At 46.7% G+C, this 22,023-nt stretch overlaps 1 protein-coding gene across 1 annotated transcript; it reads right to left on the bottom strand.

The window, feature by feature from the left end:
• Positions 1–2,181: 2,181 nt before the first annotated feature.
• LOC134965349 (nicotinamide N-methyltransferase-like) lies at positions 2,182–21,755 on the bottom strand. Its single transcript, XM_063941819.1, has 3 exons — positions 21,539–21,755; positions 3,582–3,789; positions 2,182–2,614 (listed from the first exon to the last, which is right to left on the bottom strand). Exons 1-3 carry the CDS (start codon positions 21,753–21,755, stop codon positions 2,182–2,184), a joined length of 858 nt encoding a protein of 285 aa, XP_063797889.1.
• Positions 21,756–22,023: the final 268 nt, after the last annotated feature.

Genomic DNA, 22,023 nt, shown 5'->3' with positions numbered 1-22,023 from the left:
TAGCACCACATACACATAATGAAGCCAAAAGTAGCACCGCTTACACATAATGCCCCAGTAGTAGCGCAGCTTACGCGTAATGCCCCCAGTAGTAGCACCGCTTACACGTAATGCCCCAGTAGTAGCACAGCTTACATGTAATGCCCCCAGTAGTAGCGCAGCTTACACGTAACGCCTAAGCAGTAGTGCAGTTTACATGTAACGCACCCAGTAGTAGCACCACTTACACATAATGTCCCAGTAGTAGCGCAGCTTACATGTAACATCCCCAGTAGTAGCGCCGCTTACACGTAACACCCCAGTAGTAGCACAGCTTACACATGATGCCCCAGTAGTATTACTGCTTACACATAACATTGTTAAAATCCACCCCATGCAAGTCTGCGTACACCATGCTAAAAACTTTGCATTGGCCGTCCGCAGCAAATCCATTCACAACTCACTCACCATCTATTGTTTTTTTCCAGTCTGTGTAGTCTGTGCGTAGCCCAGGACTTACTCCTACAGTGCGATGAGAACAGGCTGATCGGGGCCGGAGCTGACATCACACACCCTCCCTGAAAAATCTTGGAATACCTGTGTTTTTCCTAACACGGACAGAAAACAGCCAGTTACCACCCCCAAACATCTGCTTCCTGTCAATCAACTTGTGTACACCTAGCGTATCTATCCTTGTAATAGACCTTTTCCAGACAACCACCATATATCAGTTCCACCAAGAAAATGGTTATACTGTACATATTCTTTTCAATTTTTATTTGAGATTTTTGTTAATTTGGAGGTGCTCACTCTCTTCCTCTCTCCTTACCTTATTCTTCATTTCCCTATCTTTCTTCTATATGTTTCTCTCTTCTCTATTTTTTTCACTCTCTTTTCCTTTCATTATATATTTACCTCTCCTTTTTACACTTTTTTTTTTATCTCTACTTTTTCTTGCAAGCAGTAGATCTGAAAATCTGATGGTTAGTATATATTAAATTAGACAGCAACAGTAAACCACTGACTGGCTTAGGTTTTGCACATTTCTAAGTAAAAGTCATGAGTCACATTTACATATAGCTTCAAACAATTTTTGATTAACTTTATTGTAATTAAACTCATTATACTAATCTTCATCTTTTTCCGAGTGTACTTAAAGGTTCTAAGTGCTGGCACCAACCCCCCCCCCCCCCCCCCCCCCTTGCTCCAAACAATAATAATATAAAAAAAAGGTAGTTCTTCCACCCATTTTGACTGGTACAGTATAACTCTCCTCCCTGGAAATTGTATAATTAGACAATTCCATTCCAAAAAATATTCAAATATTATACAGAAAATTAAGTTAGAGAACAACAGCAAACCGCTGACTGGCTTGGGCTTTGCATATTTCTAAGTAAATATCTCCCAACTAGTCATGAGTCACATGTACATATAGCCTAACAACATTTTCTGTTGAATTGCCTTTAATCACAACAGATACAAATTTTTATGATCTTTATTGTCATAAAACACATTATGCTAGTCATCATCTACTTCTGAGTGTACGTAAAGGTTCTAAGTACTGGCATCACCTCACATCCCTCCCCCCGTACACATTTAAAAAAAAAGATAATTCTTCTACCATAACCAATGGTTCAGTAGAACTGTCCTGCTTGGAATTTGTATCATTAGACAATTCCATTTCATGTATTATATAGACCAGGGAGAAACTAACCTGGCCACTGGACATTCTGCAGTTTAGGTTCATGCCAGTCCATTTTTTTTCTTAATAGCAGAACCTATTTTTGTTATTTTGTCTTTTTTGTTTGTGTGTGTGTATATGTATAAATTTATATTCTTTCTTTCTTTCTTTCTTTCTTTCTTTCTTTCTTTCTTTCTTTCTTTCTTTCTTTCTTTCTTTCTTTCTTTCTGTCTATCTCTCTCTCTCTCTCTCTCTCTCTCTCTCTCTCTATATATATATATATATATACTTTTAGACTATTACAGAGAGCGGCAGAGATGGAGGAAAATAATTGTAGTTTGCTTTACATTAAGACTTACTTTTATGTAAGCTTTATATCACACGAGGAAAGCTTTACAGTATGTAAGATTTAGAAATGGCTGAGGGCTGAAGAAGGTAGGCAAAACTAAGTTAAAGTAGATCAGTAGTTATTAAGAGGCTTTTTAATGAATCATCCAGCCAGTGGTCACTCCTCAGACAACCTAAGAATTCCCTTTGACAGCAGTAAGGACCATCACTTGCTTATGATCTGTGAGGTCACTCACAGTTTTTCTGTCAAATTTCTCACAGAAATCAATTACAAATCCTTCATTAGTGAGGGTATTTTTTACAAAGCTTTCGCTATTATTAAATGCATGTAGCCTATCATTACCAACGGTGTAATATGTGCAGTTTAAGTTTACAATTAAAATAAGGGTTCCCCCAGGTTTAAGCAGCATTGACATCTTCCTCAGGTTTTTGATGTAATCTTGTTGATCCTGACAGACCCCTTCCAGCACCCACGCTGAGATTAGACAGTCGGCTGGTGGTAACACCGCCGGATCCGTGAGATTTTCGTTGCTGAAGTCGAATTTCACAATGCGTTTAATTGTGTCCTTTAACTTTTCTTCCTTTTCACAAGAACAATCTGGGTCACTAAAAAAAATGAAACCAGTACATTATGTAAAACTGCAGGTTTTAGTGTAATTGCAGACATTATGTTTCACTTCAGTTCTTTTATACCTCATCCATAAAAAACAAAAACAAATCAAAAACATCTGAAAGAGCATACAAATTCTACTTGTAACTATCAATGATTTTTTAGAAGCAGTTGAGTGTTCTCTGCCATCTTCAGTGTTCTTTATGTGTAAAATGTCTTGATAATTGTTTTCTTCCTTGAATTACTACATCCACATTTAGAAGTATTGAATTTGTAGGAATATTCACTATAATCATCTAACTGTATGGTTTTCGATTCAAAACTAAAACAGTTATCCTTTAAGTTACATTTTTGCTATGATTTTTTACATGTTCTCTTCCTTTTTATACTTAACTATCTGAATACCCGTGCTTCGCTACGTAATTTAAAGACTAATGCCTATCTTTGTCAGGCCACACCTCTGGACTTCCTCGGATTGATGCTGTAAAAATGCTGATGCTGAGGAGAATAATCCACCTCCTTCTCTGCCCGTCCCACAGCTGATGCTGCACTGCTCAGTGCTGTAAATGCTGGGATGACAGGCCAAGCTCTGCGCGTGGAAATCTTAACGCAATAGGACTATTGTGATTGCGCCATCTTCAAGTTTACGTTCACTAACACTTATCACCCCTATGCTGATGGGGGCTGAACTTGGACTGAAACTCCATCGGGAGTGTCAGTATTCATCTCAGCGACCCCAAAAACTATGGATTTTTACATGTCACCCCCTTACCACCCTTACGGGTGCTAGGGGTGTCTTACCACCACAGTATTTTTTTCCAGATTGTAATTCTTATGTGTACCAAGTTTGGTGTAAATTGCTCCAGGCATTCCAGAGTTATGCTAGAACATACATACATACATACATACATACATACATACATACATTTTTATATATAGAGATTGTTTAGGCTCATATTTTACCTGATGCCTTTCAGCTCAGTAACAATCTTAGATGCATGATTCCAATTAAAAGCCCCAGTGCGGGTGTTCACCCATTTATTGAGTTCCATAATACATGGCTCTGTTAATTTTAGTATAATGATCTCTTTAAAATATTCACTGATATCAAAAAGATGATGAACGATGGATCCGATGCTTATGTCAATCAAAGTTTCTCCTTTAATTCGACCTGCAGAAAAAGATTCAGATAAAAGAAATGCAGCGTTCTATATAGTCAAAGTGAGTTTATGAAACTAAACGTAGTGTGTCTCTCAGCATTGGTCATATAAGGGAACTAGGTGATTCATCGCAACCTATGGGCACTCTTCACATTGTTGTAAGGGGCTACACCCAGTGGTGGGATTCAGCCGGTTCGCACCGGTTCTTCAGAACCGATACCTAAAGTTAGGTATGGTTCTTAGAACCGGTTGCTAAGCGGTCCGGGCCCTCACGGTCCGGGCCCGAGCACCCATGGACCGCGAGGAGCACCCATGGAATCTGCAGCTGCCCCAGTAGCGCTAGCCGCCGCTGCCCCCGCAGTAGATTGAGACACGCTGGGGGCTGCGGAAGTGCTTCTGTACCATAGCAATGTAAAAAAAAACAACCAAAAATGGCCGCCGCCAAGGAGGAGACAGATGCTAGAGGTCACATTTGACCTCTAGCACCTGTCTCCTCGGCGGCGGGCATTTTAAGAGGGTGTTTTTTTTACACTGCTGTGACTGCTATGGTACAGAAGCGCTTCCGCAGCCCCCAGCGCATCTCAATCTACTGCGGGGGCTGCGGGGGCTAGCAGTAACCACTGAAGTCCGCACCCATCCTTCTCAACTTTACTGGGGCAGCAGCCAGGAGATACCTGGCAACACACAGGATACACCTGACAACGCACAGGAGACCCCTAGCAACGCGCATGAAACCACTGGCAACGCACAGGAGTCCCCTGGCAACATGCATGAAACCCCTGGCAACGCACCGGAGAACCCTAGCAACATGCATGAAACCCCTGGCAACGCACAGGAGTCCCATAGCAACGCACATGAAACCACTGGCAACGCACAGGAGACCCCTAGCAAGTAGCAACATGCATGAAACCCCTGGCAACGCACAGGAGAACCCTAGCAACATGCATGAAACCCCTGGCAACGCACAGGAGTCCCCTAGCAACGCGCATGAAACCCCTGGCAACGCATAGGAGACCCCAGGCAATGTAAGTGGCATTATTGTGTGTGGGCATAAAATGGTGTCAGGACCATAACTGTGTGTATCATAATATGTAATTGGCATTACAGTGTGTGGCATAACGCATAATGGATGTTATTTGAGTATTAAATGCATGAATTATTAAACTACTTTCGGTATACTTAAAATGGTCATTAGGCAGGGCCGTAACTAGGTGTGTGCGGAGGGGGCACCGCACATAGCGCCGCAGGGTAGCGGGCGCTGTTGGCGGCACTTGTCATTATGTGTTTTCATTACTTTCACTTGCAGCTTCCTCCCCTTTTTGAAGCCCAGCAACTTGAGATTTCTTTCTTATTCAGTCACACTGTCCTTTATTACATTTCAAGATGCTGACATACCTGGAATTCGAACCCATTGCCCGTGCATTGCAGTCAGAAAATCTATTCATTGAGCTATCTGCCCTTGCATAGAAAGGTAGAGAATTCTAAGCTAGAGAATGCTAACTATTTGAAGCTTACCTTGCACTTTGTGAAAAAATGATCTGCATTGCGACTGAGCAGATCTATGTAGTGTGTGACTGGAAGGTATGGGATGTGTGGCTGAAAGCTACATAGATCTGCTCAACTGCAATGCTTTTTTTTTTTTTTTTTTTACAAAGTACCATAGTTTTTATGCAGGATCAAATAGCTCAATGAGTAGGGTGTTTGTTTAATTTAACAGGTTGTAGGTTTGAATCCTGTGTATACAGTAGCAGTATATTGAAATGTGTTATTTAATAAAGGGTATTGTAACTGAATAACGAGCTCTCAAGTGAAGTGCATGAATGTGGTATAATGAGGATTTGTGTCCAAATCCATTTTCTTGCAGTGGTTTATAAATGAGTGTGTATTATATATAATATATAATATAATATAATATATATATATATATATATATAGTTACCCCGGTGCGGCACTCGGTACTTGACAAACGGACTCTGGAAACCAGTATAGTTTAACAACGTTTCAGTGCTCGCTGGCACTATCGTCAGGTTTAATAAGGCACCGGTATATTATTATAGCTTCATCGAGGAGTGCCGGACCTATGCTACCGTATATATATATATATATATATATATATATATATAGTGGGGAGGGGTATCATTGCATGGGCTTTCTCTAGGGTCTGTCTTGTCATAACCCTTCCCCACGAGGCATGCGCTTTCTGTCCTTAATGAAAAAAAAAAAGGGGGGCGACAATTCTCTCTCTGGCACGAGGCGCCAAAAAGTCTAGTTACGACACTGATATCTGGCACTGCGCTGTTGGAGTCCTAAGTGTATCTGGGCCCCCATATGTGTATTACATCCCCTATATTCATTGGACATGCCCCATGTGGCCACACCCATTTTTTGGTGCTCGCGCACACAGTACCACTAAGATTTTTTTTCTACTTGTACCACTGGATATACAGTATACCAAACCCATACATACCTCCCAACTTTTCATTGTTGAGACTTGGGACCGGAAATGGGGTGTGGCCTTTGGGGGATGGGCGTGGCTTCTGCTTAGTGGACATGACCTCGCTGTGATGACTTATTTTCCTTCATTTTGGGGGCATGCTCCATGAGCTGCTGGCCTGCCCCCCGCTCACCTCTCAGCACTGAATACATGCCATGTGTGTGTGCACAGCATGTATTCAGAGATCACTCTCTGGTTTGCAGAGCAGCGGGTGATCAAAGGCTTCCCCAACTGGAATTGGAATAGTTGAGAGGTATACAGAATATGATCCTTTGGGCAGAAAGCTACTACCCTCCAGCAACTAAAAGAGGCCTAATACCTTATTTGCAGTATTTGAGAGTAGAAAAAAACTTACTAGTGACAAATAGGTTTTCAGTACCAGCCTAGATGATATGACTGAGATATTCATCAATGTCTGTGTAGAACAAAAAAATTATAAGTTACAGGGTACAATGTTTCAATACACAGGAGATTCAGGATACAACTAAGTCTTTATGGCCTATCACAGTGCCGTAACTAGGTGTGTGCCGGCGGTGCCTGGCACACAGCGCATGTGCACTGAGGGCGCAGGACCGCCGGCAACACCGGCTGGTCCGTGCTGCTCAGTGCTTGTCTGCAGTAGCACTGTAGCTGCAGCCGTGTGTCCGGTCCTGCGCCTCCTCATCTCCCAGGCCGCCTGTCAGTGCTGAAAGGTGTGTGTGTGTGTGTGTGTGCGTGCGTGCGTGTGTAGGGACTGTCTGCCATAATGTGTAATAAGGGGACACTGTCTGCCGTAATGTGTAAAAAGGGGGACGCTGGCTGCCGTAATGTGTAATAAGGGGACGCTGTCTGCAGTAATGTGTAATATGGGGACGCTGTCTGCCGTAACGTGTAATAAGAGGACGCTATCTGCCGTAATGTGTAATATGGGGACGCTGTCTGCCGTAATGTGTAAAACAGGGGACGCTGTCTGCCGTAATATGTAATATGGGGACGCAGTCTGACATAATGTGTAATAAGGGGGATGCTGTCTGCCGTAATGTGTAAAAAGGGGACGCTGTCTGACGTAATGTGTAATAAGGGGACGCTGTCTGCCGTAATGTATAAAAAGGGGACGCTGTCTGCCGTAATGTGTAATAAAGGGACGCTGTCTGCCGTAATGTGTAATAAGGGGACGCTGTCTGCCGTAATGTGTAATATGGGGACGCAGTCTGCCGTAATGTGTAATAAGGGGACGCTGTCTGCCGTAATGTGTAATAAGGGGACGCTGTCTGCCGTAATGTGTAATAAGGGGACGCTGTCTGCCGTAATGTGTAATAAGGGGACGCCGTCTGCCGTAATGTGTAATAAGGGGACGCTGTCTGCTGTAATGTGTAATATGGGGACGTAGTCTGCCGTAATGTGTAATAAGGGGGACGCTGTCTGCCGTAATGTGTTAAAAGGGTGACGCTGTCTGATGTAATGTGTAATATGGGGACGTTGTCTGCCGTAATGTGTAATAAGGGGACGCTGTCTGCCGTAATATGTAATATGGGGATGCAGTTTGACGTAATGTGTAATAAGGGGGACGCTGTCTGACGTAATGTGTAATAAGGGACGCTGTCTGACGTAATGTGTAATAAGGGGACGCTGTCTGCCGTAATGTGGAAAAAGGGGACGCTGTCTGCCGTAATGTGTAATATGGGGACGCAGTCTGCCGTAATGTGTAATAAGGGGACGCTGTCTGCCGTAATGTGTAATAAGGGGACGCTGTCTGCCGTAATGTGTAATAAGGGGACGCTGTCTGCCGTAATATGTAATTTGGGGACACTGTCTGCCGTAATGTGTAATAAGGGGGACACTGTCTGCCGTAATGTGTAAAAAGGGTGACGCTGTCTGACGTAATGTGCAATAAGGGGACGCTGTCCGCCGTAATGTGTAATAAGGGGACGCTGTCTGCCGTAATGTGTAATAAGGGGACGCAATCTGCTATAATGTGTAATATGGGGACGCAATCTGCTATAATGTGTAATATGGGGACGCAGTCTGCCGTAAAGTGTAATAAGGGGACGCAATCTGCCGTAATGTGTAATATGGGGACGCTGTCTTCCGTAATTTGTAATAAGGGGACGCTGTCTACCGTAATGTGTTAAAAGGTGAATCTGTCTGCCATAATGTGTAAAAGGGGCTCTACCTGGTGTAGTGACGCTACTGTGCACAGTAAAATGAACTGCCCCTGTTTTGCATAGAGGGGGGGGGGGCGCCAAGGCCGTTTCTTGCACACAGCGCTAAAATGTCTAGTTACGGCACTGTCATTAGGACATAGAACCAGTTGTTAATTTATTTGAATCCCACCACTGGCTACACCCCCTTAACCCTTGCTCGCCCTTGTGGCATGCAATATTTGTATTATATTACCTCCAATCATAATTGTGTGAGTGGTTAAATATTGCACAGACAAAGAGCATGCGATGGTTAAGGGGTGAATATCGCATGCAGGGCCTGATGAATCACCTAGTAGGTGCTGTGGTTGGGGGAGTGGCGGGTGTGGGGGAGATGCAAATGGGGGAGGGGGTCCCGGGGTTCGGCAGGTGGGGGAGGGGTGGTTGCTGGGGTGGGGGAGATGCTGGTGTGGTGGTGCTGAGGGTGGGGGAGCAGCGGGTGCATGTGTGCCACGAGTGGGGGTCTGGAGCCACTGCGGGTGCAAGGGTGCTGTGGGCAGGTGAGGGGTGGGTGTGGAGGTGCGGCGGGTGGGGGAGGGGCGGTTGCTGCGGGAGGGGGTCTGGAGCCACCGTGGGTGGTGTGGGGGTTGCTACAGATGGGGCCCGGAGGTACTGCAAGTGGGTGATGGGTGGGTAATGCTTCTCCTCCTTGAAGCAGCTAAGCTGCTGTCTTCCCTTTGGCAGTGGCTCTCCCAGAGACTCGCACAGCGGCCAGTCACTATTGTTAGCGCCGGTGTCCAAACACACTGCATTACAGGGAAGAAGATGCACTCAATAAGCTGCAGCTTCCAGCAGGCCTTAGCGCCGGAATGCTTCGGCGCTAAGGACTGCTAGGAGCTGTAGTTGATTTAGTGCGTCTACTTCCCTGTAATGTGGTGCGTTGGGACAACGGCGCTAGCAATGGTGACTGGCTGGCAGAACTGACTGACTCGCTGAATCAATGAAAAGGTGAGAGTGCTGTGCAGTGTCAGTGACACTCAACACCCACTGCACTGCACAGCACTGTCACCTTTTACATTGATTGAGCGTCCAGACATTACCCTCCGCGATATCACCCACTCTGTGGCAGGGAGGCACTTCTGTGACATCACGCGCAGAGGAGGCTCCGGGGGCTGTGAGAGTATTCGGCGCAGGGAGGGCTATGAATGCCTTTCGCTACGCCGATTTCAAACACATCTATGCCGGTGGCCGCAGCAGCTTTTGTTCCACATGTGCTGCGGCTAGGGAGTGGGGATTGTTGGTGGCGGAGGGGGCAGGCGGACTGGCAGCAGGACATAGGATGCTGCAGTAAAGGGATTTTTTTCTGCTATCTACAGTGCAGAGACTTGATGCAGTGGCATATCCTCCAGCTGTACCTTTTTGGCAGGTACAGTACCTTTTTTTATGGTCTGTACCGATTTTTGGCTCTCCGACCTTCCATTGAAAGTATAGGAAAAGGGGCGTGGCCATGCCACTTTACCCGTGGCCATGCCCCCTTTCGGATTTGTAGCGATTTTTATGTGTAAATTGTTGGAGGGTATGTTTCTGCAGATGCATTGGGCCTATTTTGGGCTGTGGACCTGGAGCTGCAGCTCCATCAGCCCCATTGTTAATCCTGCACTGGGAACACACAGCAGCCAAAGGGCAGAGCCTCCCATTGGATGTAACCTGTGTGGGAAGGCGTTTCTCACCCAATCAGCTGTGGACTGGGTGTGATAGACCTGCTGCTTACCTAATGAGAGCTCCTAGCCACTCCCAGCATTATACACACAGTCGCAGAGTGACAGCTCTGGGCTATTATATAGGAGACAGTTGTCATGATGTATGTTTCATGGCATAATACTGGGTGCCTTCATCTATGCCAATTAAATAAATTACTGGCAATCTTAGATTTACTGTAGGGACTGATTCCAAGGTGGAAGCAAAGCAAATAGAACAAGTAAATATTTCACTTTGGTAAAACCATGGGACACTGCAGGTGGGGCAGAATCATTGAACAGAGAGATTTAAATTTGAGAGAGGCCTGTCCAATATCACATCTACAGTCAATTACAATGTAAAAAATAAATCTGCCAGACATTTGTGGACTACATGCAAAAGCAGCCGGTATCGACACAGCATGCAAAAATTATGAATTTATTTGACACCTTTGCATTGAAACATGGCATGTTTCGATGAAGTAATGGACACATGCTATAAATGAGCTATTGTGGCGGCAAAAAAAAAACCAAATTCTGTGTATAATAATTAACCATGGTGTGATAGTATGTTATATATTTATATGCCAGAAATAAATATTATTCATTATTTTTTTTTGTGATTCAAAAAAAGATTTTTCTACGAAGCCAGATGTGCTAGTCTGCTGTGTGCATAAGGTTAAGTGGGTTCAGAGTAGGTCTGAACTTACTCAGCCCTTGCGATCACTTCAGCCTGTCTGGTCCCGGAATTGACGTCAGACGCCCGTCCTGCAAACAACTGGACACGTTTTCCCTAGCACTCCCAGAAAATGGTCAGTTGACACCCATAAATGCCCTCTTTCTGTCAATCTACTTGCGATCACCTGTGAAAATGGATTCCTCGCTAGAGGAATTGCCCAGCAACGATGCCGTTTGTACCCGTACAACGTGCGTGCGCATTGTGGTGCATACGCATGCGCAGTAGTAATCTGATCGCTGCGCAACGAAAATAGGCAGCGTGCGATCAACTCGGAATGACCCCCTTTGTGAGCAGGAAATATTTCACCTTTTCTCATTATGATCAGCAGAGGAGCAATATACTAATCTCTGTACACTATAAAGTCACCAATTTAATTCAAGAAATAAACAAAAGGGTCGGATGGTGGCAGTCACAACAAATATAAAAAAAAAATATATATATATATATATATATATATATGATAAATAATAAATATATACTATGAGTACATAAGCGGTGGCATTGGGGTTGGTGACACCTAGTGCAGCCAATAGTACCCTCTCTTGCGCTGAAGGTGCTTATAACCAAAAAAGGGTGTGGCCTTGGATAAAGGGGTGCACGCTCACAAGGGTCACCCACTGGAATGCCTAGTGGGAAGAACCACCAGTACATCACTCCAGGGGCGTGCCCAGCATTCCCGGAGATACTGGACTGCCCCCAGAGACTTATGACTGCAATGCCAGCTTCATCTGAGTTACAAGAGTCAGGTGCTGCAGGATAATGTCACACTGCAGCACTTAGCTCCTGTCACTACAGAGGAGCCAGCATTTTAGTGTCGCCCCCTCCAAGGGTAACACCCAGGAGTGACACCTGGGTATATATATTCATTTTAGAGATAGGTCGTAAGCACTCTTAGGTGGATGTGTCTATGAAACCTCCAACTTATGAAAAAGCAAACAAAGGATTTGCTCTGACCTGTATGTATAAGTAAACAGAACCTGGTACTGTATATGAATATACTAAAGCCTAAGCAATTATTTAATACATAATTAAAATCACAGATAAAATTTGTGATCACAATCGACAGGAAATTAAATAAAACCACACGTACAGTGGCAAGAAGGAAAGGGGAACATTCTACAATATCTGTGACCTTCCCGTACACCCAATACAGGCTACCATTGCCTTTGGAGAGTATAGATGTTTGTAATATTGGAATATAGACACTTTACTCCTATTGGAAGGCAAGCCTAAATTTCTTATCACAGCTTGTAGTATTTCCATCTACTAAGCAGAAACTACAGATGGAGCCCTCCTCATCTATCCCTTTAATACAGGCATGTCCAAACTGCGGCCCTCCAGCTGTTGAGAAACTACACATCCCAGCATGCCCTGACACAGCTTTAGCATTCTGCAACAGCAAAACTGTGTCAGGGCATGCTGGGATATGTAGTTTCACAACAGCTGGAGGGACGCAGTTTGGACATGCCTGCTTTAATAGGATTAATTGAGCCAGGGCAGTCGGACTTAGGGGATCATTCCGAGTTGTCCATAGACATGCGGGGGGACGCCCAGCACAGGGCTATCCCGCCCCGCATGTCAGTGCCGGCCCTCCCCCACAGAAGTGCAAAAGCATCGCACAGCGGCGATGCTTTTGCACTTTAGGAGTAGCTCCCGGCCAGAGCAGCTTTAACGTGCTGGCCGGGAGCTACTCGTCACTCCCCGGCCCGCAGCAACTGCGTGTGATGTCACGCAGCAGCTGCGGCCTGCCCCCTCGCACCGCGCCCACGAAACGGCATCCAAATGCCGCCGTTCCATCCACCCCCCACCCAGCATCCACCTCTGCCTGTCACAGAGGCGATCGTACCGCAGCGACGGCCTTCGGCCATCTGGCATGCGCCGGCGCACTGTTGCACCGACGCATGCGCAGTTCTGACCCGATCTCACCGCTGCAATAAACTGCAGCATGCTATCGGGTCAGAATGACCCCCACAATCCCCTGCTGTAATGACTTAATCCCCTGCTGTATTGTTCTCTCTGTATTGTATTGCAGCTGAGAACAATAGATGAAACGCTTATGCTAATAAGCCTTGGTGCGCCTAGGTGCAGCAGAGAAGCCTAGATGAGCGTGGCTCCATCTGTAATTGCATATATACCTTATGGCAATGACTTTCTAAACACCAAATGATTTGCTTTGTGCTGTATATATTGATACAAACACTCCCAATACTGCTATACAATGCAGGCATTTTTGTATATTAATTATGGATATACTCAGTGCTTAAAGTGGTCCTAGCGAGGTGGTGGGACTCACCCCCTCCTTCCCTGGCGCCCATACAATAAAGGTATTGTGCGCGCCTATGGCGGGTGTCCCCAAAAGGGGTGTGGTCTCAAAAAGAAAGGGGCGTGGACAAACAATGGTAATAATGGCCACAGTAGTAGCACCCCTAATACACATTGGCCCTCATTCCGAGTTGTTCGCTCGCTAGCAGATTTTAGCAGCATTGCACACGCTAGGCCGCCGCCCTCTGGGAGTTTATCTTCGCTTAGCAGAATTGCGAACGAAAGATTAGCAGAATAGCGAATAAATAATTCTTAGCAGTTTCTGAGTAGCTCGAGACTTACTCCTACACTGCGATCAGCTCAGCCCGTTTCGTTCCTGGTTTGATGTCACAAACACGCCCTGCGTTCGGCCAGCCACTCCCCCGTTTCTCCAGACACTCCCGCGTTTTGTCCTGGCACGCACGCGTTTTTCCGCACACTCCCAGAAAATGGTCAGTTTCCGCCAAGAAACACCCACTTCCTGTCAATCACACTCCGATCACTTCAACGATGAAAATTCTTTGTTCGGCCGTGAGTAAATCTACTAAGTTTTGTGCTAAAATACTTAGCGCATGCGTGCTGCGTACCATGCGCATGCCCATTTTTGCCTTAATCGCTCTGTTGCGAAAATCGACAACGAGCGAACAACTCTGAATGACCCCCATAATGCGCACAGTAGTAGCACCCTGTAATATACAGTGTTATATACAGCAGTAGCACCCCTTTTACAATGCCCACAATAATAGTGCACCTTATGCAATGTCCACTGTACTGGTAGTGCCCACAGTGGTAGTGCCCCTTATATAGAGCCGACAGTAGTGGTGCCCCTTATGCAATGCCCCCAGTAGTAGTTCCCCTTATGTCCCCAGGAGTGATGCCCCTTATGAAGTGCTCCCTTTACAATGCCCTTATTAGTAATGCCCTTAATGGTAATGTCCCTGTGTAGTATTGCCCCCAGTAGTAATGTTGAATGTAGTAATGCACCCAGTTGTTTAGCCCCAGTAGTTATGCCCCCAGTAGTTTAGCCCCCAGTGGTAATGCACCTGCAGTTATGACCCCAGTTGTTTACCCCCACTTTAATTTAGCCTGGTAATGCCCCCCGTAGTTTAGCCCCTGTAGTTTATTCCTCATGTAGTTTGCCCCATGTTGTTTAGCCCCCAGTGGTAATGCCCCCTTTAGTTTAGCCCCTGCAGTTATGCCCCCAGTAGTTTAGTCCCCAGTAGTAATGCCCCCAGTAGTAATGCCCTTGTATTTTAGCCCCATGTAGTTTGCCCCCAGTAGTTTGCCCCAAGTAGTAATGCACTCAAGTAGTAATACCCCTGTAGTTATGCCCCCAGTAGTTTAGCCCCCTTGTAGTTTAGCCTCCAGTAGTAATGCCCCCTTGTAGTTTGCCCACTTGTAGTTTAGCACTACTGTAGTTTAACCCCCAAGTAGTAATTCCCCATGTAGTTTAGCCCCTGTAGCCATGGCCCCAGTAGTTTGCCACAAGTAGTTATGCACCACAGTAGTTTTCCCCCTTGTAGTTTCCCCCCAGTAGTTAGCCCCCTTGTAGTTTGCTTCCAGTCACTTGCCCCCAGTAGCTTGCCCCCTTGTAGTTTGCCACCAGTATCTAGCCCCCTTCTAGTTTTTCCCAGTAGCTTGCCCTCAGTAGATTTCCCCTCTTTTAGTTTGCCTCCAGTAGCTTGCCCCCTTGTAGCTTGCCCCCAGTAGTTATCCCCCTGTAGCTTGCCCCCAGTAGTTAGCACCCTGTAGTTTGCCCCCCGTAGATAGCCCCATGTAGCTTGCCCCCAGTAGTAAGCCCCCTGTAGCTTGCCCCCAGTAGTTTACCCATCTAATACAGCCACACATGTTAAAAATAAAACAAAGTACAATACTTACCAAGCCTCGCTCCCGCATCCGATCGCTGAAGTCCTTCTGGCGTCCGCTCCTCGGCACTATGGGAGAGGCGTCCTGATGTCTCTGTTATGCACACCAGTGCCTGCAGGAAAGTACTGGTGTCAGAACTGTTATGCACTCCAGTGTCTGCAGGAATGTACTGGTGTTTGAACTGTTATGCAAAACAAATGGACTCACAGACAAACTGGGGAATATGACATAACGTACACAGAAGGTGATAGGGTAACAAAATACACACAAAGTGAACAGAGAAGCCCAGAGGCTAAGGAACTGGGTATCTCCCTTGTATTAGAACTGCTCAGATGGAAAAAGCAAGATGTTGTGTTTTAATACGTAGAGAACCCGAAATGCTGTTGCTAAGGGCAACAGCAAAACCCTAAAGGGTTACCAACGGGTGTGGCAGTAAACTCCTTGGTCAGAGATGGAATGATAGACACAAGGAGAGTCTCCACAATCCTGATTCTCACTTGCAGTGCACAGGTTTTAGCTTACTGCCACTAAACTGACCCCTGACACCTAGCACAGTGAGACAGGATTAGACAGGCAAGTCTTAGAATACAGCCGCAAACTTGCTAAGTTCACAGAGTAGTAACAGAACCCCAGCAAGCTAAACGACTGACTCCAGTCTTACTGCTAGGTCTGGATTGGCAGAGTGTAATACCAAATCCCCAGGCCTATTTGCAGTAAGCAACAAACAAATACAAAGCTACACAGTACTGGCTAACTTTCATGAACTGACTAACCAACAAAGATTCAGCAGCATCTGCTTACCCTGAAAAGAGGCCTTATAAAGCAGGTGCTGTCCACGCCCCACTCAGACCTCACAGACTGTGAGCACAAAAACCAGCACCGGATCCCCTGCCGTGCACAGAGCCTATAACCACTGCACAGCAAAAGACCCGAACCGGAGTATCAGCTGCGCTCAGGTTACTCCACTAGCACTTGTCTCCCGGTTGCCATGACGACGTGGCAGCACAGGGCAGGAGACCCTAACAGTACCCCCCCTCTGACGAGGGGTCAAAGAACCCCTACCACCGGGTTTATCGGGGAACTGCGAGAAGAAAGAGCGTATCAGTCTGGGGGCATGAAGATCACAACTGCGCACCCACGACCGCTCCTCCGGGCCATACCCCTTCCAGTGCACCAAAAATGACAGCCGACCCCGAACCACCTTGGAGTCAAGAATCCTTTCAACAACAAACTCCCTCTGGCCACGTATCAGAAGAGGGGAAGGTCTTCCACTGGAAGAAGGATTACTAATCGCCCGTTTTAAAAGGGAACAATGAAATGTTTTATTGATACCCAAAGAACGGGGCAGATCTAACTGAAATGCCACCGTATTGATAACCCTGGTGATCTTATAAGGGCCGATGAACCGTGGGGCCTAACTTATGAGATGGCTGTCTCAACTTCAAATTCTTGGTAGACAACCAGACGAAGTCTCCTAATTTGAAGCTGCAGGGTCTTTTCCGCTTATCAAAAATCCTTTTGGTCACTAATGACACAGACACAAGGGCTTTCTTCACTTTCCGCCAAATACCTCTAAGGACCGAAACCACAGAGGAACCACCAGGCGTGGAGTCCAGGGGGTCAAAAGAATTGGCCTTAGGATGATGCCCATACACACAAAGGAAGGGAGAGATCCCTGTAGCAGAGTGAGCCGCGTTGTTATAGGCAAACTCCGCCATGGACAGATGAGCAACCCAGTCAGTCTGACACTTGGAGACATAACACCTGAGGAACTGCTCCAAGGACTGGTTCACCCTTTCAGTCTGCCCATTAGACTGCGGATGGTAGCCTGACGACAAGCTGACAGAAATCTGGAGATCGGAACAAAATGCCCTCCAGAATTTGGCCACAAACTGGGATCCGCGGTCAGAGACCACATCAAGTGGCAACCCGTGGAGACGCACAACATGCAGCATAAATAATTCAGACAGGCGTCTGGCTGATGGCAGCCCAACCAGTGGAACGAAGTGCGCCATCTTCGAAAACCTGTCAACGACAACCCAGATGGCTGTCATCCCCGAGGATTTGGGCAAGTCCACCACAAAATCCATTGAAATGTGGGTCCATGGCTTAGATGGGATAGAGAGTGGATGTAATGGGCCAACAGGAACCCCTCTAGGAGTCTTATTTCGGGCACAGATGTCACATGCCCGAACCCACTGATCCACATCCTTAGCCACCGAGGGCCACCACACCGCCCTAGATAGCAACTCCCGAGTTCTGGCAATACCCGGGTGACCTGCCGACTTCTTGGCATGGAATTCCAGGAACACTCGCTGTCTTAACCTAGGAGGCACAAACAAAAGACCTACCGGAAGGTCTGGAGGAGCCTGCTCCTGTGCTCTAAGGACTAATGATAAGAGGTCCTGGGTAATGCCCACTTTAATACATGATGGGGAAACAATGGGCAACGGCTCCTCGGTGGTCTCCTGGATTGGAGCAAAACTCCGCGAGAGCGCATCAGCCTTGATGTTTTTTGACCCAGGGCGATATGTTATCAAAAAATTAAAGCGAGCAAAAAACAAAGCCCATCGTGCCTGCCTGGCATTGAGACGCTTCGCTGACTCTAAATATGCCAGATTCTTATGGTCAGTGAGAATTGAGACCACAAACTTAGCCCCCTCAAGCCAGTGTCTCCACTCCTCGAGTGCATCCTTAATAGCCAACAATTCCCGGTTACCCACGTCATAATTCATCTCGGCAGGCGAAAATTTACGGGAAAAGTAAGCACAGGGATGAAGGCGATTATCAGACACTCCCATCTGAGAAAGCACTGCCCCAATACCCATCTCAGAGGCATCCACCTCCACCACAAAAGGACGCTCTGGATCTGGGTGTCGCAGCACCTTGGCCGAAACAAATGCCCTTTTGAGACGGGCAAAAGCCGCTTTAGCCTCACAAGACCAGTGAGCAACATCCGCCCCTTTCTTAGTGAGTGCCACCAAGGGCGCCACTATAGACGAAAATCCAGCGATAAATCGTCTATAAAAATTCGCAAAGCCCAGGAAACGCTGAAGCGCCTTCAAACTAGTGGGCTGCACCCAATCCAGGACTGCCTGTACCTTGGAACCCTCCATTTGGAAACCTTCTGGGGAGATAATATATCCTAGAAATGCGATTTGCTGAACTTCAAATTCGCACTTCTCCAGCTTCGCCCCAAGCCGGTGGTCTCTGAGTTTCTGGAGGACTAAGCGTACATGCTTCCGATGTTCCTCCAGGGAATGGGAGAAGATTAGGATGTCATCTAAGTATACAACTAAGAATCTATCCAAATATTCCCTGAGCACATCATTCATGAAATCCTGGAAGACTGCCGGGGCATTACAGAGCCCAAAAGGCATCACCAAATATTCATAATGCCCTGAGTGGGTATTAAAGGCAGTCTTCCATTCATCCCCCTCTCTTATTCGGATTAGATTGTACGCACCGCGTAGGTCAATCTTAGAAAAAATGGTGGCAGTACGAAGCTGGTCAAACAAGACCGAAATGAGAGGCAGTGGGTATGAGTTTTTAATCGTGATACGGTTCAATTCCCTGAAGTCGATGCAGGGTCGCAACGAACCGTCCTTTTTACCCACGAAGAAGAACCCCGACCCAACTGGAGACTGTGAAGGTCTGATAAATCCCTTAGCCAAGTTCTCCTGAATGTACTCTGCCATAGCCTGAGTCTCAGGACGTGACAGGGAGTACAACCTGCTCTTGGGAAGCTTAGCATTTGGCAACAAATCAATGGCACAGTCATAGGGGCGATGGGGAGGTAGTACCTCTGCAACTTTTTTGGAGAACACGTCCGCAAAATCTGCATAACACCCTGGCAATCCTGGCAAACTTAGCTGCGAGAGCCTGACTGGAAGGCTCAAGCAACTCCTGAAACAATCAGTACCCCAACTAAGAATCTCCCCAGAGACCCAGTCAAATTGAGGATTGTGGGCCCTTAACCAGGGTAACCCCAACACCAATGGGGCAAAAGTACAGACAGTCACATAAAAGGACAATTTTTCAGAGTGTGTGGCTCCAATAAACAAAGAAATCTGGCTAGTGCAAGAGGTAATTTTACCTTGGGATAATGGTTCCCCGTTTAACCCACAAATCTCAATTTCCGATGCCAAGGGTACTAAGGGAACAGAGTGTTTCAGGGCGAATTGGCGGTCCATAAAAACCCCGTCGGCCCCACTGTCCACAAAGGCCTCAGTCTTGACAGTTTGACCGAGGATCTTCAAGGTCACCGGAATGATAAAAGTCTTCTTGGGAAATTCTGACTTCTGGCCTGACAGGATATTTCCCATCACCCTCAGGCCCTGAAGTTTTCCGGCTTTTCTGGGCATGATACTACCACATGACCTTTATTCCCACAGTACAAACACAACCCCTGCTGTCTCCTCCGCGTCTTCTCACGCGAGGAGAGGCAGGTAGCCCGAATCTGCATAGGCTCCTCAGAAAATTCCTCAGAGTCTGAGGTTCCCTTGGGAAGGAAGGAAATCTCAGTCTCCCTTTCAAGCCTACGCTCTCTCAGCCGTCTATCCACCCGGATGGATAACTGCATGAGCTGATCCAAGCTATCAGGCAAGGGATATTGTACCAGTTGGTCCTTTATCTGGTTAGAAAGACCTCTTCGGTACTGGTGTCTCAGGGCTGGGTCATTCCACTGGGTATCATGGGCCAACCTCCGAAACTCCGTACAGTAAACCTCAACTGGCCTTCGCCCTTGCTTAAGGATCGAAATCTGAGCCTCGGCTGAGGCCGTCTTGTCAGGGTCATCATACAACATGCCCAGTGCCGTAAAAAAAGCATCAACACTTTTAAGCGACGGACAGTCAGGCTGCAACCCATATGCCCAGACCTGTGGGTCTCCTTGTAGCAAGGAAATCACTATGCCCACCCGCTGAATCTCCGACCCAGAAGACTGAGGCCTAAGCCGGAAGTATAGCTTGCAGCTCTCCTTGAAACAAAAGAACTGCGAGCGATCTCCAGAAAAACGATCCGGGAGATTTACTTTCAGCTCCTTAACCCCTGCAGGTGCTGCTGCTGCGGGAGCTCCGCCAGCAGCCTGGGAGGTGTGCATTTTAATGGACAAATCATTAAATTGTCGAGTCAGGACCTGCACCTGATCGACCACCTGTTGCAACGTATTTTGAGGGGTATGCTCCATATTCCCACAAAATTTCAACAGGAGTATTAGGCTGCTGAATATGTTATGCACACCAGTGCCTGCAGGAAAGTACTGGTGTCAGAACTGTTATGCACTCCAGTGTCTGCAGGAATGTACTGGTGTTTGAACTGTTATGCAAAACAAATGGACTCACAGACAAACTGGGGAATATGACATAACGTACACAGAAGGTGATAGGGTAACAAAATACACACAAAGTGAACAGAGAAGCCCAGAGGCTAAGGAACTGGGTATCTCCCTTGTATTAGAACTGCTCAGATGGAAAAAGCAAGATGTTGTGTTTTAATACGTAGAGAACCCGAAATGCTGTTGCTAAGGGCAACAGCAAAACCCTAAAGGGTTACCAACGGGTGTGGCAGTAAACTCCTTGGTCAGAGATGGAATGATAGACACAAGGAGAGTCTCCACAATCCTGATTCTCACTTGCAGTGCACAGGTTTTAGCTTACTGCCACTAAACTGACCCCTGACACCTAGCACAGTGAGACAGGATTAGACAGGCAAGTCTTAGAATACAGCCGCAAACTTGCTAAGTTCACAGAGTAGTAACAGAACCCCAGCAAGCTAAACGACTGACTCCAGTCTTACTGCTAGGTCTGGATTGGCAGAGTGTAATACCAAATCCCCAGGCCTATTTGCAGTAAGCAACAAACAAATACAAAGCTACACAGTACTGGCTAACTTTCATGAACTGACTAACCAACAAAGATTCAGCAGCATCTGCTTACCCTGAAAAGAGGCCTTATAAAGCAGGTGCTGTCCACGCCCCACTCAGACCTCACAGACTGTGAGCACAAAAACCAGCACCGGATCCCCTGCCGTGCACAGAGCCTATAACCACTGCACAGCAAAAGACCCGAACCGGAGTATCAGCTGCGCTCAGGTTACTCCACTAGCACTTGTCTCCCGGTTGCCATGACGACATGGCAGCACAGGGCAGGAGACCCTAACAGTCTCTCCCATAGCGCACACTGACAGAGCCGGGAGCCAGAAGCAGGAGCTCAGGAGTGAGCTCCTGCTGCCGGCTTCCACTGTGGAAAGAGAGCCAGGCGCTTGCTGATAACACAATTTCAGCAGGCGCCTGGCATCTCCCTCCAGCACCAGGCACACATCGGGTTTGGTGAACCGGAGTGGGCAGAACTGCGTTCCGACTCCAAGTGGAACTGACCGAACACAGTTCCACCCCGTTCCAGCTCACTTTAACCCTTGGATATACTGTGCAAACCAACTGAATTGCTCTGTTACTCAGAAAAGCCTGTTATATATCTGACGCTACAATCCATCCTGTATACAGACCTGTTGCTAATACGTTATGCAGCGTCTCCATAATAAACCCCACCGACTCATCTCTGAATACACTTCCTTCATCAAAATAACATCTAAGGAAATCTGTGGAATCCATCCCATGCAGATGATAGAGCTTCAGCTTGGGCCTGGCTTCCATTCTCTTGTCTTCTGTATCACGGCACGGGATGAGTCTGATCTGTGCCTGTAGTGTTACAGTTTTATGCATGACCGTTCTATTTATATACAGTAGGTCGCTATAATTATTTACTCTTATTCCAATTATCATACACAGCTGATACTAAGTGACAGCTTATGATTAAATATTTGTTCTACCCCGGGGAATAATGTGATAATGCTATAATGTTTGTATGGGATACCGGTGGTCCTGGGTCCGGCGCCGGAATCCTAACACCACTTGGAATCCTGGTGCCGGACCACGACTCCCGATATCCCAAAGGTAAATATCGGGGTGACTATAAGGTTTAGGGCGCTGG

Source organism: Pseudophryne corroboree, chromosome 10 (genome assembly GCF_028390025.1).
Source record: "Pseudophryne corroboree isolate aPseCor3 chromosome 10, aPseCor3.hap2, whole genome shotgun sequence".
Classification (NCBI taxonomy): Eukaryota; Metazoa; Chordata; class Amphibia; order Anura; family Myobatrachidae; genus Pseudophryne; species Pseudophryne corroboree.
This window is presented reverse-complemented; position numbering and strand designations above follow the sequence as displayed.

Bases quoted from the DNA above. Each gene is read 5' to 3' on its own strand.
- LOC134965349 (XM_063941819.1), bottom strand. From the start codon at position 21,755: ATGCATAAAACTGTAACACTACAGGCACAGATCAGACTCATCCCGTGC. The intron at 3,790-21,538 runs GTCTGTATACAG...CTTTTTCTGCAG, and splicing joins GCATAACGTATTAGCAACAG to GTCGAATTAAAGGAGAAACT. The intron at 2,615-3,581 runs GTAAAATATGAG...CATTTTTTTTAG, and splicing joins ACTGAGCTGAAAGGCATCAG to TGACCCAGATTGTTCTTGTG.